Below are 15,830 nucleotides of genomic sequence, written 5' to 3'. Positions count from 1 at the left end.
GGCAGTAGGCGGGGCACACCCTGAACTGGTTGCCAGCCAATCGCAGGGCACACAGAGACGAACAACCATTCGTGCTCACACTCACACTTAGTGACAATTTAGCATGTCCCATTAACCTGCCATGCATGTTTTTGGAATGTGGGAGGAAACCGGATTACCCGGAGAAAACCCACAAAGGCACGGGAAGAACATGCAAACTCCACACTGGAATACCGGAGTCAGAATCTAACCCTGCACCTCTGCACTGTGAGGCCGACATGCTAACCAGTTGCACACCAGGGCCGCGAATTATTAAACAAAATAGTTCTTGAAAAATGCAAAATGTGTTGCCTTTGTCCGACTGATATGCATTCTAGATCTGGTTCCTCGTCCTAAACGTTTATTTATTTGTTTATTAATAAAATCGCATAATGTGACATCAAAATATGTATATAGGAAGAAATGCTGTTAATCTCTCATAGAACTATGGGTGTGATGATTAACTTTGCAGTGTGACTTTGAGTTAAAAACACAGCTGTGTCAACTTCCCTTGCCCCACATCACTAATCAATTGCAGCGAAAACAAATCACACGTTCATAGGTGGGTCCGGGGGAGTGTCCACATTATAAAAGCGCAGTGGCCAATCATCGAGGATCTCAGTTTGGTCATGATGGAGAAGCTGGGGATCTTGGTCACCGTTGCTGTGTTTCTGGAGATGGTGTCTGCCACTTCTGTAAGTGACAAAATGTCTTCTTTTTTTTGATAATATATATTAGATTTAATGGAGTCAGTGGTTGGGAAAGAAAGTTGAAAGTCTAGTCTAGACTGACAGAATCAAATGAAGAGATTATTAACTGTTGACGAACTTCCAAAATACATCAATGTCTGATGGTCATTTGCATCTTTAGCTTGGGGTGGTGTACACTGAGGGTGGCATGGTGGAGGGCGAGAACATCCGTCTTGGGTACCGTCACCATATGGACATCTTCAAAGGGGTTCCGTTTGCCGACATTCCCGGAAGGTTTGAGAAACCACAGCGTCATCCTGGTTGGGACGGTGAGTTGAGTGAATTTAGACTAAACTAAAAAAAAAACATTATCCATAATTAATTTTTGGAATAAAATAAAGCAAAAAAAATGGATGTCACTGTCTGTAATGACCCCCCACAGAGGTTCCATGTCCTAACTTTAACATGTCTATAATCAGGTGTTCTAAAGGCCACTGAATTCAGGAAGCGGTGCCTTCAGTTGACCTTACTCATGACTGACACGAGAGGAAGTGAGGACTGTCTCTACCTTAACATCTGGGTTCCTCATGGCCGATCGGGTAAGTCATGAGTGAAACCCTTGCTAAGCAACAAGTCTCCTAACGCACCGTCGTGCACAGGCCGCCCAACGCCTAATTAGCAAATCTTCAAGGTGACTTTTTGGTTCGTGTAAAGGACGCAAGTGAATGACAATTATCTTTACTTGCTAGTGTCAACGAATCTTCCGGTCATGGTCTGGATCTATGGAGGCGGCTTCCTAGCTGGAGGGTCGATGGGTGCTAACTTCCTGAATAATTATCTCTACGATGGGCAGGAGATTGCAGATAGAGGAAACGTCATAGTGGTCACTCTGGGATACCGAGTGGGAACTTTGGGCTTCCTCAGCACTGGAGACTCAAGTTTACCAGGTACTAGGTGGTGATTTTTCTTCTTCTTGAGGCATTAGAGCAGGGTCAGATACCATTTGGAAAAGTGAACTCTTGCTTGGGTACAGATTTAAGTGCTACCAGGCTAGCAAATTAATTGCTAATAAATGATTTCATCGCCATTGCGGTCACAATGTTTGAACTTGACTTTTTTTTTTAATACTGTCAAATTTAGACCAATGTGATGGTCAATTGGTTAGCATGTCGGCCTCACAGTGCAGAATGCAGCGCAAAATTAGAAAAACATTTTCAAATCCTTTTTGTATGGCCTTTTACAGGGAACTACGGTCTCTGGGATCAACAGGCTGCCATTGCCTGGGTTCACAGGAACATCCGCTCATTTGGAGGAGACCCAGACAACATAACTATCTTTGGGGAGTCTGCAGGTGGCGCTAGCGTGAGCTTCCAGGTGGGATGCTTACTTTTTTGTCTTTCACTCGCATCTTTTCATGAACAAATGCATCCAGTAATTCTCAACTACTAGCTAGCAAAAGTGGAATTTTTTTCAAGGTGTGGGTTCAGAAATATTTGTCAGTATAGAGTGAACATTTGAAAAATGTAACACAAAATGGGAAGTTTAAAATTTCATATTGTAATAAATCGTGGGCCATTTAACTTGACCAGTTATATTTTTTTATATTTTATATCATATTATATATTATATAATATTATATTTATATTGATTTTTTTTTTCAGGCACAGTACACGCCAGTGCTAAATCTGCTACAAAGCAACACACAACTTCAAACTTTACATTTACGGTGACTGAATATGCAGTAATTGTCGTTCAGATTTATAAGACAACGCTGGTCCATTATTTATGAAATGCGGCATTAATCTCCCTTCGAGAATAGTTTAATTCTTGATCTTATTATTATTTTTTTCTCAATATCACTCATCCACCTCTCATTTATTGTATCAATGCAGCATTGTCTGCCTTTTACTGTCGCATAATTCCCATATTACAGGAGAATTTTTCAATTAAAACCGTTCCCTGGTGTCTTAGTGTATGAGCTTTCATCAAAATACCACAAGGACGACGAATTCCACAGCACTTTTGAAATAATGGCAGTCCAGTCATATGCAAACGAGCCAGTACAAATGCCACCCTCCACTCCTGTGATCGGCCGCATCGTATTTTCCACTCACGGAGGCAGCACATCATCATCAAGCAACCCAATAACATTCATCACTCGTCATGTGGATTCCTACACCGAAAAGAATACACTAGAAGTCATAATTCTAACATGTGTCCATTCACAGACCCTCACTCCCCACAACAAAGGCCTCATCAAGAGAGCCATCTCCCAAAGTGGCGTTGCTCTTTGCCCCTGGGGGATCATCAAGAACCCCCGCAAAATCGCAGAAGAGGTACACATAACTCCTTTCTGTCATTTTTGTTTTTCTGGCTGTAAAACAGTGACAGAATGATTTTCGCCGCTCTCCTCAGGTTGCTCTTAAGGTCAACTGTCCCACTGATGACCGAATGGCCGCCTGTTTGAAGATGACCGATCCCGTGCTCCTCACAAAAGCTGGCCCTCTCAATTTGTCCGCCTCACCAGATGGTAAAGAACCCAGCTCACATCACTTCCTGCTGATTCACTCTTGGTGGCCATATTCTGCCTTACTTGATACATTAAGTAGATCAACAAGCAAGCAGAATTCAATCCAAAGTTATTTTATTTCGAAAGTCACCAAACACACACTTCTAATTTCAAGAGCCTTTGGCTTGCTGGCCTTGGGCATTCCTTGAATTTCATTTATTTATATATATTATGCTGCCATCACAGTGCAGAGGTACCGGGTTCGATTCCAGCTCCGGCCTCCCTGTGTGGAGTTTGCATGTTCTCCCCGGGCCTGCGTGGGTTTTCTCCGGGTGCTCCGGTTTCCTCCCACATTCCAAAAATTTGCATGGCAGGCTGATTGAACACTCTAAATTGTCCCTAGGTGTGAGTGTGAGCGTGGATGGTTGTTCGTCTATGAGTGCCCTGCGGTTGGCTGGCAACCGATTCAGGGTGTCCCCCGCCTACTGCCCGGAGACGGCTGGGATGGGCTCCAGCACCCCCCGCTACCCTAGTGAGGATCAAGCGGTACGGAAGATGAGATGAGATGAGATGAGATTATGCTGCCACAGAGGTTATCACAAGATTTTAGTACCACAATTACGGCAACCCTTTCAAGGACAGCGGTTACTACAGTGGGCATCTTATCATGTTGTCAGGTTACAGAGTGCATGAAAGTCTTAATTAAAGTGCACTTTTTCTAACTGGTTGATTAATCATGGCCTCAAGACCAGTTGCCAAATCCCAGTGGGGTCACCGTGTGTTTCGTGGTGCATTCCACTCTTGGGGCAAAGCCAGAGAACACAAACCGATCAAAATCAGTCAATCAATCATAAGCAAGTCATTGAATTGGGCCATGAAAGGAATGAATCTGATTATTTCAATGCTGAAAAAAAGACAGTTGTTTTTTTTAATTTGAATCAATGATCAGAAATAATATTCTTATACTGTACACTGTGTATTTTAATTTAAAGTTGGAAAGCTACACGTAGCTACATATAGTTTGAAGGTAAAGTGTCTAAAGTGTTTCTCTTTCCTTCAGCCCCCCTCGTAAACAACTTGGTCCTGTCAGCTGTAATTGATGGGGATTTCCTGCCCGATGCACCTTCCAAGTTGTTCCACAATGCCGCTGATATCGACTACATTGCAGGAGTAAATGACATGGATGGACATTTTTTCACTGCAATCGATGTCCCTTCAATCAACTCCCACCTTGTAGACACGCCCATGTAAGGATTTGCTGCAGTTATTGGAATACACAATGAGGTCGCAAAGTATTTGTCTAGGGGCAGCTGATTTAGAAAATAATTTGCCAATAACATTTTCACTCTGTTATATTTGCACTCATGTCAAATGTCAGTTTTGAGACCCTGAAAATTAACATCATCTGCCGAAATGGATGTCATTCATTTGTGGTAAATCACCTTTTTATTGTCAAAAACTCTATTTCAAATCCATGATGGTGGGGTATAGGGCATCCAAATCCTGTGACTGTCCATGTATTTCAGGACCTCTGTCAGGTTTTTTGTTAGTTTTTTTTTTTGCTTTAATTGACATCACTTTTCTTCTTGCATCCTCCTATTGCCAGTGAGGACATGAAGCGGCTGCTGGCTTCATATACTCGAGAGAAGGGCAAGGCCGGTCTGAATGAAGCATACTCCACGTACACTTCAACATGGGCATCCAATCCCAGCAAGGAGGACATAAAGAGAACAATTGTGGATATTGGAACAGATTACATCTTCTTGGTTCCTACACAGGCTGCCCTTTACCTTCATGCTGCTAATGCTAAGTGAGCAAACAGTTTTGCTTTTAACTTGTTATTGTCCATTATAATTTACGTCTTTATAATTCATTCCCACTGTGAAAAAAAATGGGAGTGTACATTTTAAAAAGAAAAAATTACTCCATAATATTTTACTTTATAAAACGTAAGATCATTACCAAACGAAATCGAATGTAAAGAATGAAACAAATTTTGCCACCTTTTTTGCTTCAATTCCACAGACATTGTGCTGCTCCTTCTGGTGTGCACGGGTTGGCTACCTGGCGGCAGTATAATATATACAAAAGGCATAACACAGAGTAATTCACAAGTGAATCCACATGCAGCCGTTATATAAGTCATTTTTTTGCGAAGGATAAAGAATATATGACTTACAGTGTTGCCGCATTGTCTGTCTGTGTTGCTCCACTGTTTGTGTTCAAATATCCATTGCTTAACGGGTTGCAACTTAGCGAAAAGCACTGGAAAAGCAACGTCCAAAGGACGGCTTGTATCTCCACAAAACTTGTAAATCACGTTTCTCGCATCTCAAGTCATCACTGTGGATGCATTGAAAGAAATTTGTCACAGTTCGTGAATTTTGCTTGGGATTCAATTTGAGTTGCAATTACAATTTAAAAGCACTTTAACAACAATTTTGTTTTTCTTTTCTCACAAAAGATCTGGTCGCACCTACTCCTATCTCTTCTCTGAGCCCAACCGTATGGCTGGCATCGGAAGGCCATATCCTAGCTGGGTGGGTGCTGACCACGCGGATGACCTACAGTACGTCTTTGGAAAGCCTCTCACCACACCGCTGGGATACTGGCCTCGCCACCGTGATCTTGCTCGCTATATGATTGCCTACTGGACCAACTTTGCCAAAACTGGGTACTTCTTGTGACCAAAATACAAAAAAAGTGCATGAAAAAAATGAAAGTAATCGAGTCCCCAGTTCATTTGCTTGTGATGGTTTCTTTATGTCCACAGGGATCCCAACAATGGAGACTTGAGCGTACCCGCCACCTGGCCTAAATTTACCAATGGACACCAATACCTGGAGATCAATAATAAGATGGACAAGAGCTATGTAAGACAGAAGATGCGGATGCGTTATGTCCATTTTTGGACCAGCGTTTTGCCCAACCTCCCAATAAGCATCCTGGAATAAGGACCAAAACATTCAGAATGCATCATTCATAATATTGTATAAATTGAATATGTATATAAAACATGTGAAGAAATGCAAGGAAGAAAAGATAAACATCACAGAGGCAAGATGTTAAAAATAAAAGACGCACATAATGTGATGCATTGACATCACCGTGAAGTGATAACACAATAAAGATTTTCACAACCTTTTGCTTGTTAAAGAGCTTTATTTGAACACAAAACATAAATACAACAAATATATACAGAGCAAGGGTTCACACAAGCACACAAAACACAATCAGGGAAACCTTGGAAGAGCACCACCTGGTCAAAGTTCTCCTGAGAACACAGTGATTTTTTTGACTATGGTTTTATTGTCAACAGTAATCTCATGGCGTGACATGGCACATCCGGAATTCAACAGTTTCATACAATTAAGTAACAAATAATAATTTGAAACTGTTATTTTTGGGAACGGGGGCACGACTTGTCTCAGTCTCATAGGGTTATGTAATTTATCTTCATATTTCATCCCATGCTTTGCATGGCTGCCCAAACCTCCTTAATATTTGGAACAGTCGCTTATTAAATACTGTGTCTTATCCTCAGAACAATGGCTCATTGGGCATTCCTTGGATTTGACAAATGATACAATTGCCACAGTTAGAAATCTGCCTAAAGAAAACAACCATTGTACATATTTGATCTACTGTGACGGGTCCTTGCTCTGTGACTAAATTGTTTGAGATCTACAAACGAATGTAGGCAAGTGTAATTAAAAAACAAACAAACAAAAACATTTATTGTAACAGCTTGTTGTTCAAGATATCAATGCAGGAAAAACGCGGACTTTTGGAACGTTACTATAATTTGATCAAATCATTGTGATTTTATCGTATTATAGTAACGTTACAATAACCGCTACATTTTCTTGATAACACCCGGTGAAATATCGATTACATTTATTTTTAAAAAATAGAACAAAGATTTTTCCTTCACGAACTCATACGCAGGGGTCAACGAGTTCGTCTCCAAATTGTATTACCTATCCTCCTTTAGGTCCGCAGGCATTCAACCAAAGAAAACCCAACGACGCATTCGAGCGAGCGCTGCAGATGGTGTCAGCCAATCGGCGAAGGGCGATTTCACAGGCATATTTGCATCATTTGTCTATAAATACCCCGAATGAACGGCCGTCCCGTCAGTCATTTGGAGTTTACCCCCTGACTGCCCACAATGCCGGAACCCGCAAAGACCGCGCCCAAGAAGGGCTCAAAGAAAGCCGTCACTAAGTCTGCAAGTAAGCCCGGTAAGAAGAGGAAGAGAACCAGGAAGGAGAGCTACGCAATCTATGTGTACAAGGTGCTGAAACAGGTGCATCCCGACACCGGCATCTCATCTAAGGCGATGAGCATCATGAATTCGTTCGTCAACGACATCTTCGAGCGAATCGCCTCTGAAGCTTCTCGCCTGGCTCATTACAACAAACGTTCAACCATCACCTCCAGGGAGATTCAGACCGCCGTGCGCCTTCTTCTGCCCGGTGAGCTGGCCAAGCACGCCGTTTCCGAAGGCACAAAGGCCGTTACCAAGTACACCAGTTCTAAGTAGTCGGCTGCTCTTCCATTAGTCTCAATACAACCCAAAGGCTCTTTTCAGAGCCACGCACATCCCCGCTTGAGAGTGAACATTTTTGGTGGCAACCTTGACACATATAACACTATCAATGTGCTAAGTAAAATTTAAAAGATACTCTGCTTACCTCGAATGAAATGTACAAAATATTTACTGCCAGTCACAATTATGAATAACATTAGTGTCTTTTTTTCTGCACAATGAGATTGCTGATTCTGAAATGTATCTTCAAGCATGTTTACCCCTGCCCCAACCTTGGATTAATGTAATTATTGGTCTGATACTGTATTTTGGTCCTGGAGCCAGCATCGTCGATTTTTCTGTTTCACGGGAATTGAGGATGTGTGCACCAATGACCTTTACGTGCTTTTGTGATATTTCACGTTATGTTATTACACTATTAAAAGCCGGGGCAGAATTGGGGCATTTTATTGGCAAGTATAAAATGCTAGCCCGACACCCCAGGCATATTGTCAATGGTTTTTTTTGTTTTTCTCTCCAAGGGCACAGTGATGAGAAAAAATGCCCCAGGCGTTACTCAGGAGCAACTGCACAAAAATGTAATAAAATTCTTCCTTTCATTGAACTTTGCCTCATTTGATTTTTACTTTTAAAAATAAGTTGCTCATGATTAGAACTTCAAAACAAATATTAATGTTGAGGAATGGGAGCTGTCAATTTGCTCTTGGCCCTTCCTTGGTTACAGATTCTTTTATCTCTCTATAAGGTGGAAGAAGACCCAACACCACGTAGTCTTTTCTTCAGTTTATCGCAACGCAACACGAATCGATTCGGGCTCCTGTGAGTCTCCGATTTCATCAGGAAGCCCCGAAGAAACACATACATGAGATTATATAGAGACAATATGATAATGAGAGGCGGGGAGGTACGCCTCTCATGCAAATCCCGAAACAAAGAAAGTAACATGTCATCTGACCCGGTGTGGCCGCAGGAAGCCAGGAGCGGTGAGGTGAGACCAGACCACCACTACCCCCCATTTGGTGCGATGGCAGGAACACAGATACCGGAGATAACAGCTCCTCTAAAACATGTCCCGCGGAGGGGGGCCCCAGAAGTGGTGGGGGTCGAGGGCACTAAAGTTGATTGTAATAACATTGAGCAGGAAATACCTTCAACCGCATTTGTACATTGTTTCTTTCAGTGTCTGAACAAACACAACCAACAGGAAGGAACAACACCATAACCAAGTAAAAAGCAGAAATAAGGAAGATCAAGCAAAGTTCGATTTTGATATGATGACAAAGTATAGACCACTGCTGCTGGTCACAGATCTTGAGATTAGGGTTCCTCTTTGAGGGCACTTGAGAGCCTTCAGGGACTTTTATGAGGAAGTGGAGGCAATAAAAACCCTCGGGGGGCTGTTAATTACCCAAAGGGAAATGGGCTCTAAACTTCACAGTACATTCTTTGTTTTAACTACTTCAGCAGATTCTCAGGAGAGAGACTAGTGTCAATAGTTCTCATACCAAGATGAAATTCAACAATGTTCTACTACTACTTCTAGCGGAATAATTCCTTAACAATTAAACATTTCGGGAATCATTTGTTTCAATTTCAATGTGTATATAGAAGCTGTTTTACAACAACTATCTCCTAGAAATGAATCGGACAGTCAGAGCCTGGCAGTCGATGATTCAATATTGTCCCCATTTTATTTTTTGGTTAATGTGTAAACAAACTGCTGCTAGGCTACAGACTTAATAAATTGAAGCCAAAATAGAAAAAAAAATTAAATCCCAGTACTCATGTTGGCATGGGACAAAAAGGTAGACAAAAAATTTATTTCGCCAACCCCCCAATTTTGCTGCACATTTCCTCAGTGTGGGACAAGAAAATGTTATCTTACTTTTTTCTCTCTAGCATATATTTAGCAATATATTTAGTTAAACTTTAGGTTCAGCAGCAGGTGGATTTTTTAATGTGGTATAAGATAAGATATCCTTTATTTGTCCCACACTTGGGATATCTTGTATAAATGATAAATTACAATATTTTTTTATATAAATTACAAGACATATATGTATTGTGCAAGCTTTTCAGGGTCATACTTGAAAAACAAACATGTATGTAAAGTTCAAGAGCTTTTTAAAGCATTAAAATCAGTTTTAGGGACACATAAAGCCATCTGATTAAATTCTGCTGTTGACCAGTGAAATTTTCCATCCAGACAGCCAGTTTCTCAACTGTTTATCCAAACCTGGGTCAGTGAAATTAAGTGTTCTAAAATTTTAATTCACTTGGGATGTTACCGGGTTACAGTATATGAAAATAACCCCATGCATACCACAAGCTAAAGATTACAGAAATCCACATGCCTAGAGGCAGACAAAACTGGCAAAATTACCACAAATATTGTATTTTTACAAGATAAGTAATGTTGTTGGCTAACTTAATTATAATGGCAGCCAGCCATACTCGATGTTAATAGTGCTTGCAGCGTTCCTTTAAAAAACATGCATTTCATTTTAATTTTAATGTCACTGTATTTAACTCACACACGTATAACGCAATTTGATTTTAAACATAACGGCATTACAATAATATCATGTGAAGTGAACTGGTGTGTATTGTTTATGGCGTTGAAGACTTTAGTTAATGTCGTATAGTATCCATATAAACCATGACATCAGCCTTTTGAAAAGGGTACACCTCTCTGGTGATTGGACAACCAAATCCCTGCTTCAGCTGACCAATCAGTGAGCCGCAATGGCCTCTATATAAGACGTCTTGTGCGTAACAGGCCTTGTTACATTTGTGAATCGCATCTCAACACTACTTGTGTGAATATGTCTGGTCGTGGGAAAACCGGCGGGAAAGCTAGAGCTAAGGCGAAGACGCGTTCTTCGCGTGCTGGACTTCAATTTCCAGTGGGACGTGTCCACAGGCTTCTCCGTAAAGGCAACTATGGCGAGCGTATTGGTGCTGGGGCTCCTGTCTATTTGGCGGCTGTTCTCGAGTATTTGACCGCTGAGATTTTGGAATTGGCTGGCAATGCGGCTCGCGACAACAAGAAAACCAGAATTATCCCACGTCACCTGCAGTTGGCCGTCCGCAACGACGAGGAGCTCAACAAACTTCTCGGCGGCGTCACAATCGCCCAGGGTGGCGTGCTGCCTAACATCCAGGCAGTTCTCTTGCCTAAGAAGACTGAGAAGGCAGCCAAGACTAAGTAAAAGCCGTCATCTACAACTGCCATAAAACGGCTCTTTTCAGAGCCACCTATTTGTTCCGTAATGAGTTATATTCCTCAACTTTGAAATAAAACGTGATTGTATACTGACGATGCCTTGTCCAACATTAGTGAGTCTAGTCAACCTTATTTCGTAATTTCAACTAAATTGGGGATTAAGCTACTATAGTCAGACGTTTCTTGTTCAATGTACAGATTTTAACATCTCAAAATTATAAATCTCGTGTTTAATTCTCAACTAAATCCTGTCCTTGCAGACGTTTAAAATTTGACATCCCTTCTGATTTAACATTTGTTAAATGTGTAACCACAATGAAATGCAGGTGCAATTTTTTGGCTGTGGAAATAGTTTTGTTTTGATGTTTGTATGGGCCCATGTAGGGAAATCATAACTGTTGCAGTATGCAGCCTTGGATGAAAATGAGCTTGACACTCTCATAGGCGTTCTTAGTGTTGGATGGATTGGTACAAGTAATTATTGATACCAACTCGGAGCAGACATACTTTGATTTCCTCCCCTCCTCTGTTGTGCCATCTTCCATAATAACTTAGCAGCAAGCAGACCACTGCCTAGTATCTGCCCGACCACCAGCACACATGCACGCATTCACTGAAATACGGAGCAGCTCGCCAGAATTGCTCATAAAAGCATAAACCAGCCTTTGTTCTGAATGGAGTGGCAGAATTGTTTTACTTTGGGATTGTTTCCATACGAGTAACCATACACACCTTCATTTCATATCGTCACTGAGTGGGAATCGAGACAATGCTGCTCGCGCACAAGTCAGGCGAACGTCAACGTACCACTACCCCCATTAGCGATTCACTACTGAGAAAGGTCTATTTCAGTTCGGTCAAGGCGGGGGAAGGGCTGCTAAGTTTACTCGGGCTGAATTGGGTCAGATGTCCTCTCTCAGGTCCGCAGTCTTGATTTATAAAAATAGCTGATAAAGCGGGAGGCATCATAAGGCGATTAAACAAGAATATCCACGATGTCGGGCAGAGGCAAAGGAGGCAAAGGTCTCGGAAAAGGAGGCGCTAAACGAGGCGCTAAACGTGACCGCAAAGTCCTGCGTGACAATATCCACGGAATTACCAAGCCCGCCATTCGCCGTCTCGCTCGCCGTGGGGGAGTAAAACGAATTTCGGGGCTCATCTACGAGGAGACCCGCGGTGTACTCAAGGTCTACCTGGAGAATGTAATCCGTGATGCCGTCACGTATACTGAGCACGCCAAAAGGAAGACTGTTACTGCGATGGATGTGGTGTACGCTCTCAAAAGACAAGGACGCACTCTCTATGGCTTCGGCGGTTAAAGTGTTTAATCAGCATCTTAAACAGTCAAAGGTCATTTTGAGGACCACACACACACCTTCGTGTTCACGTTTCTATCAAAGTTACCCAGAACAGGGTGAGATCAATGATGTATTGATTATAGATACTTTGTGGCTCAATTTGAATGCCCGTAGGATTTCAGATGCCGCAAGCCACTTTAAGCCAACCTTACTCTGGTAAAATCTAGTGATGGGAATTCCGGCTCCTTTTAGAGAGCTGGCTCTTTTGGATCGGCTCCCTAAAAAGAGCCGATCTTTCGGATCCCAAATGGCTCCTCAGTTTTTTTTGTTGCTTAAATTAATACCAAAAATAACGTAATATGTGTAAAATGAAGTACTAATGCAAAAAAATAGACATATCAAATATTTATTATTTATATGGCTTTATTTATATTCTTCTGAACATACTCAACATGGAGTGCTACAAAAATAAAAACAAAGTACCAAGACCCATCTCAAAACAAGGTCGTCAAAAAGTTCCAATCTCTGTGTATATTTATAGGCTTTTAACTATTTACAGTAAAACAACATAAGTAAGGATATTTTAACCTTGCACAGTCTACACGCTGCCTTTGATCTATCAATTAAATTGAAATGAGTCCATATTTCACTGCGTTTCCTATCCATTTTCTCACCATTCCACTTTCCACCGTGTTTTTTTTTCACTAACGAGCTCTCTCGTCTCCTCGTCTGTATTGTTCGCGTGCTGCTCAGTGTGCTGCTGTGTGTGTCTCTTCTGTAACCTCTCCCCCTTCTCTCAACTGCAGCGCGCGTGTGTGTGTAACCCTCCCCTTCCGGCTCCCAATGAGGTGGGAGACGGCTCCCATCGTTCACTTCAAAGAGCCGGCTCTGGGAACCGGCTCGTTCGCGAACGACACATCACTAGCAAAATCAAAATGACCGCTAACGTTGTACGTTCCTTTCACTGGTCGTTATCAAAGCGTACACGCGAATTAATAGTTTGGCGATTACTCAGCGGGCACCAAATAACATTTACGGTCATAAAACTGTGATGCAAATGCCTCGAACGTAATTGGTCACGTGACATTAGCAGAACGATTACAATCGCCGAAGCACAATTTTGAAGCAATGTCATCAAAGGATTCCTGATGCATTTGTAAAAAAAAATGAGCAGCAGAATTTTTAAAAAGCAGTTAAATGCACTTTATGTAATGTCTATGTGTTTCCAAAGCTTTATTGAGCAAAGTCATCAATGTTCTATTGAGAACAGGAGGGATGGCAACTTATTTCGAACGACACATCATTTGATTCCGACAGATGAAAAGTACACCACACAACAGGTATATCACAACACGCTACAGACAAAATCATGGCATTGTTCATATTGGTGAAGGCTGAATATTTTCCGGTGGTCTTCAATTGAATTTACAAAGCGTTTTATATAATTTATGAGTATGATCAACTTTTGATGTTGTATGTTGAGTCGTGTGTTAGTAGCACAAAGTTTGTCCACATGAACTCTATGAAACACTAAATAACCTGAACCTGAGCATATAGACCTGGCTTACTGGATTGTATCCATATAAAGTGCTGTAACTGAAACAAAGCCTCTCTGGGGAAACTTTTACTGAAAGAGGACAATACTTAAATGAAAAAAAGCATATAAAGTGCTGAAAATGTTACAATTTGGGGACAGCTTAACTTTAAGAAGAAGAAAAAATGAAACACAGCGATCCCTTGCTATTTCGTGGTTCATTTATCGCGGATTCGGTGCATTGCAGATTTTTTCAAACATATTCATATTTTTTTTCATATGCATGGAGTACAGTACTGTATATGTTGCTTTATGTGACTCGCTGTTGTGTTGCTGCTTCTCACAGACTTTTTGCGGACTTAAATTCTTTTTTTTTTTACCTGTATGTTACTTGGTCGCTTCACGGATTTTCGTTTATCGCGGGTGGTTTTGGTCCCCATTAACTGCGAAAACCGAGGGATTACTGCACTTGTAACTTCTGTATACAGTATACATGTTCAAGGCTGAATATAGCATCTTAGTGGCCATACACTTGCCAGCATCTGGCTTTGTATTTATTAATTATCCTATTTTGCCAATTCAGTATACTTGATATCAAACTTGGCTGCAGTTTGTGACCCCTCGCCCTGACCTGAAAATTAGCATAGCTATAGCATATTTCCAAGTATTTCAAATATCTATCGGAATGTTATGTATCAAAACTCCAACCTACTCTTGTTTAAATTATTTTAAAAATGTGAATATTGTCATTATAATCCCTCAAGAGAAATTCGAACGATCACATCAACGCTGACGACTTTCCTTTGAAAGCAAAAAAGAGCAGTAAAATGTGAAAGAACCAAAATCAGAGCACGGGGTTAATATCTCTTCGCTGATTGGTCAACCGTTTCCCCGCTTCAGCTTGCCAATCGCCGACATCACCGAGCAGCCGTCCACCAAGGATAAGCAGTGTTGATCAACTTTTGCCATGACCTCATAAACGATAAAAAGTACAACTAGTTCCAATGTAACGTCTAATGTTCGAATATATTCTAATGTAAATGTTCAAGGAAGGAAGTAGTGTGGTGACTGAAGTGGTGGGGGCAGGTTGCGGAGTGACGGTCCTCCCCCAACTCTCCTTCCCGAGATAAATGGTCCTCTCTCAGGTCCGCAGTCCTGCAATACAAGTCCACTTCGCCAAAAACAGTTGTTTATATTGAGTACTCCGAGCGACTAAAGAAACATGTCTGGCAGAGGAAAGGGTGGCAAAGGTCTCGGGAAAGGAGGAGCTAAGCGTCACCGCAAAGTTCTTCGTGACAACATCCAGGGTATCACCAAGCCCGCTATCCGCCGTCTGGCTCGGCGCGGTGGAGTCAAGCGAATCTCCGGACTTATCTACGAGGAGACGCGCGGTGTGCTCAAAGTTTTTCTGGAGAACGTCATCCGTGACGCCGTCACCTATACTGAGCACGCGAAAAGGAAGACCGTGACTGCCATGGATGTGGTGTACGCTCTCAAGAGACAAGGGCGCACTCTCTACGGCTTCGGTGGTTAAACGCTTAAGCCGTCCATTGGTGATCCAATCCAAAGGCCCTTTTAAGGGCCACTAAACACATTCTAAGAGAACACTTACTTTGGTGATGAGTATTAAGTGTAAGTTGAGGGTTTCGTTATTTTTCAGTGGATGGCTCAACTTTACGAATAACAAGGAGAGATGGAATCCTTTAATGCAGTTTATTGAAAGGAGAAGGGGGGGAAAAAACGTCTGCCCCTCCAAACGGATAAACGAGAACACTTCCCGCTTCTCTTTAACAAATCGGACGCAAGTAACATAAGAATCTTTCAACAATTAAACAGAATATAATTTAGGTAACTATAACAAAAGAATATAATGCTCAAATATAAAAACAATTTAATATTTTTAAGCGTTTTTACGGTTTACTTTCGTCATAAGAAAAACCCTAAACTGTCACAATTCATTGTGGTTTTGGGCCGTCGATCGTCGCACAGTTGTTCTCGGTCACG

At 41.6% G+C, this 15,830-nt stretch overlaps 5 protein-coding genes across 5 annotated transcripts; all 5 read left to right on the top strand.

Annotated features, from left to right (window-relative positions):
* The first annotated feature begins 597 nt into the window (after nucleotides 1-597).
* Nucleotides 598-6,358, top strand: cel.2 (carboxyl ester lipase, tandem duplicate 2). The gene is made up of 11 exons (XM_052050098.1): nucleotides 598-713; nucleotides 889-1,036; nucleotides 1,187-1,306; nucleotides 1,457-1,654; nucleotides 1,951-2,081; nucleotides 2,936-3,043; nucleotides 3,123-3,237; nucleotides 4,277-4,463; nucleotides 4,823-5,026; nucleotides 5,681-5,890; nucleotides 5,990-6,358. The coding sequence occupies exons 1-11, from the start codon at nucleotides 648-650 to the stop codon at nucleotides 6,168-6,170; spliced, it is 1,668 nt and encodes a 555-aa protein (XP_051906058.1). The 5' UTR covers nucleotides 598-647; the 3' UTR covers nucleotides 6,171-6,358.
* Nucleotides 6,359-7,341: 983 nt separating this feature from the next.
* LOC127590720 (histone H2B 1/2) lies at nucleotides 7,342-8,372 on the top strand. Its single transcript, XM_052050161.1, has one exon. It carries the CDS (start codon nucleotides 7,388-7,390, stop codon nucleotides 7,760-7,762), a length of 375 nt encoding a protein of 124 aa, XP_051906121.1. The 5' UTR covers nucleotides 7,342-7,387; the 3' UTR covers nucleotides 7,763-8,372.
* A 2,199-nt stretch (nucleotides 8,373-10,571) lies between these two features.
* LOC127590719 (histone H2A-like) lies at nucleotides 10,572-11,088 on the top strand. The gene has a single exon (XM_052050160.1). It carries the CDS (start codon nucleotides 10,594-10,596, stop codon nucleotides 10,978-10,980), a length of 387 nt encoding a protein of 128 aa, XP_051906120.1. The 5' UTR covers nucleotides 10,572-10,593; the 3' UTR covers nucleotides 10,981-11,088.
* A 712-nt stretch (nucleotides 11,089-11,800) lies between these two features.
* Nucleotides 11,801-12,814, top strand: LOC127590722 (histone H4-like). Its single transcript, XM_052050163.1, has one exon. The coding sequence runs from the start codon at nucleotides 11,990-11,992 to the stop codon at nucleotides 12,311-12,313; it is 324 nt and encodes a 107-aa protein (XP_051906123.1). The 5' UTR covers nucleotides 11,801-11,989; the 3' UTR covers nucleotides 12,314-12,814.
* Nucleotides 12,815-14,965: 2,151 nt separating this feature from the next.
* On the top strand, nucleotides 14,966-15,529 carry LOC127590723 (histone H4). Its single transcript, XM_052050164.1, has one exon. It carries the CDS (start codon nucleotides 15,049-15,051, stop codon nucleotides 15,358-15,360), a length of 312 nt encoding a protein of 103 aa, XP_051906124.1. The 5' UTR covers nucleotides 14,966-15,048; the 3' UTR covers nucleotides 15,361-15,529.
* The last annotated feature ends 301 nt before the right edge of the window (nucleotides 15,530-15,830 follow it).

This window comes from Hippocampus zosterae, chromosome 18, assembly GCF_025434085.1.
Source record: "Hippocampus zosterae strain Florida chromosome 18, ASM2543408v3, whole genome shotgun sequence".
NCBI classification, from domain to species: Eukaryota; Metazoa; Chordata; class Actinopteri; order Syngnathiformes; family Syngnathidae; genus Hippocampus; species Hippocampus zosterae.
Note: the sequence above shows the minus strand (reverse complement) of the source record. Positions and strands in the feature narration are given on the sequence as shown.

Excerpts from the sequence above, each read along its gene's own strand:
- LOC127590719 (XM_052050160.1), top strand. The coding sequence starts at position 10,594 with ATGTCTGGTCGTGGGAAAACCGGCGGGAAAGCTAGAGCTAAGGCGAAG.
- cel.2 (XM_052050098.1), top strand. The coding sequence starts at position 648 with ATGATGGAGAAGCTGGGGATCTTGGTCACCGTTGCTGTGTTTCTGGAG. Across the intron at positions 1,037-1,186 it reads GCGTCATCCTGGTTGGGACG|GTGTTCTAAAGGCCACTGAA; the intron begins GTGAGTTGAGTG and ends GTCTATAATCAG. Across the intron at positions 1,307-1,456 it reads GGTTCCTCATGGCCGATCGG|TGTCAACGAATCTTCCGGTC; the intron begins GTAAGTCATGAG and ends TTTACTTGCTAG.
- LOC127590723 (XM_052050164.1), top strand. The coding sequence starts at position 15,049 with ATGTCTGGCAGAGGAAAGGGTGGCAAAGGTCTCGGGAAAGGAGGAGCT.
- LOC127590722 (XM_052050163.1), top strand. The coding sequence starts at position 11,990 with ATGTCGGGCAGAGGCAAAGGAGGCAAAGGTCTCGGAAAAGGAGGCGCT.
- LOC127590720 (XM_052050161.1), top strand. The coding sequence starts at position 7,388 with ATGCCGGAACCCGCAAAGACCGCGCCCAAGAAGGGCTCAAAGAAAGCC.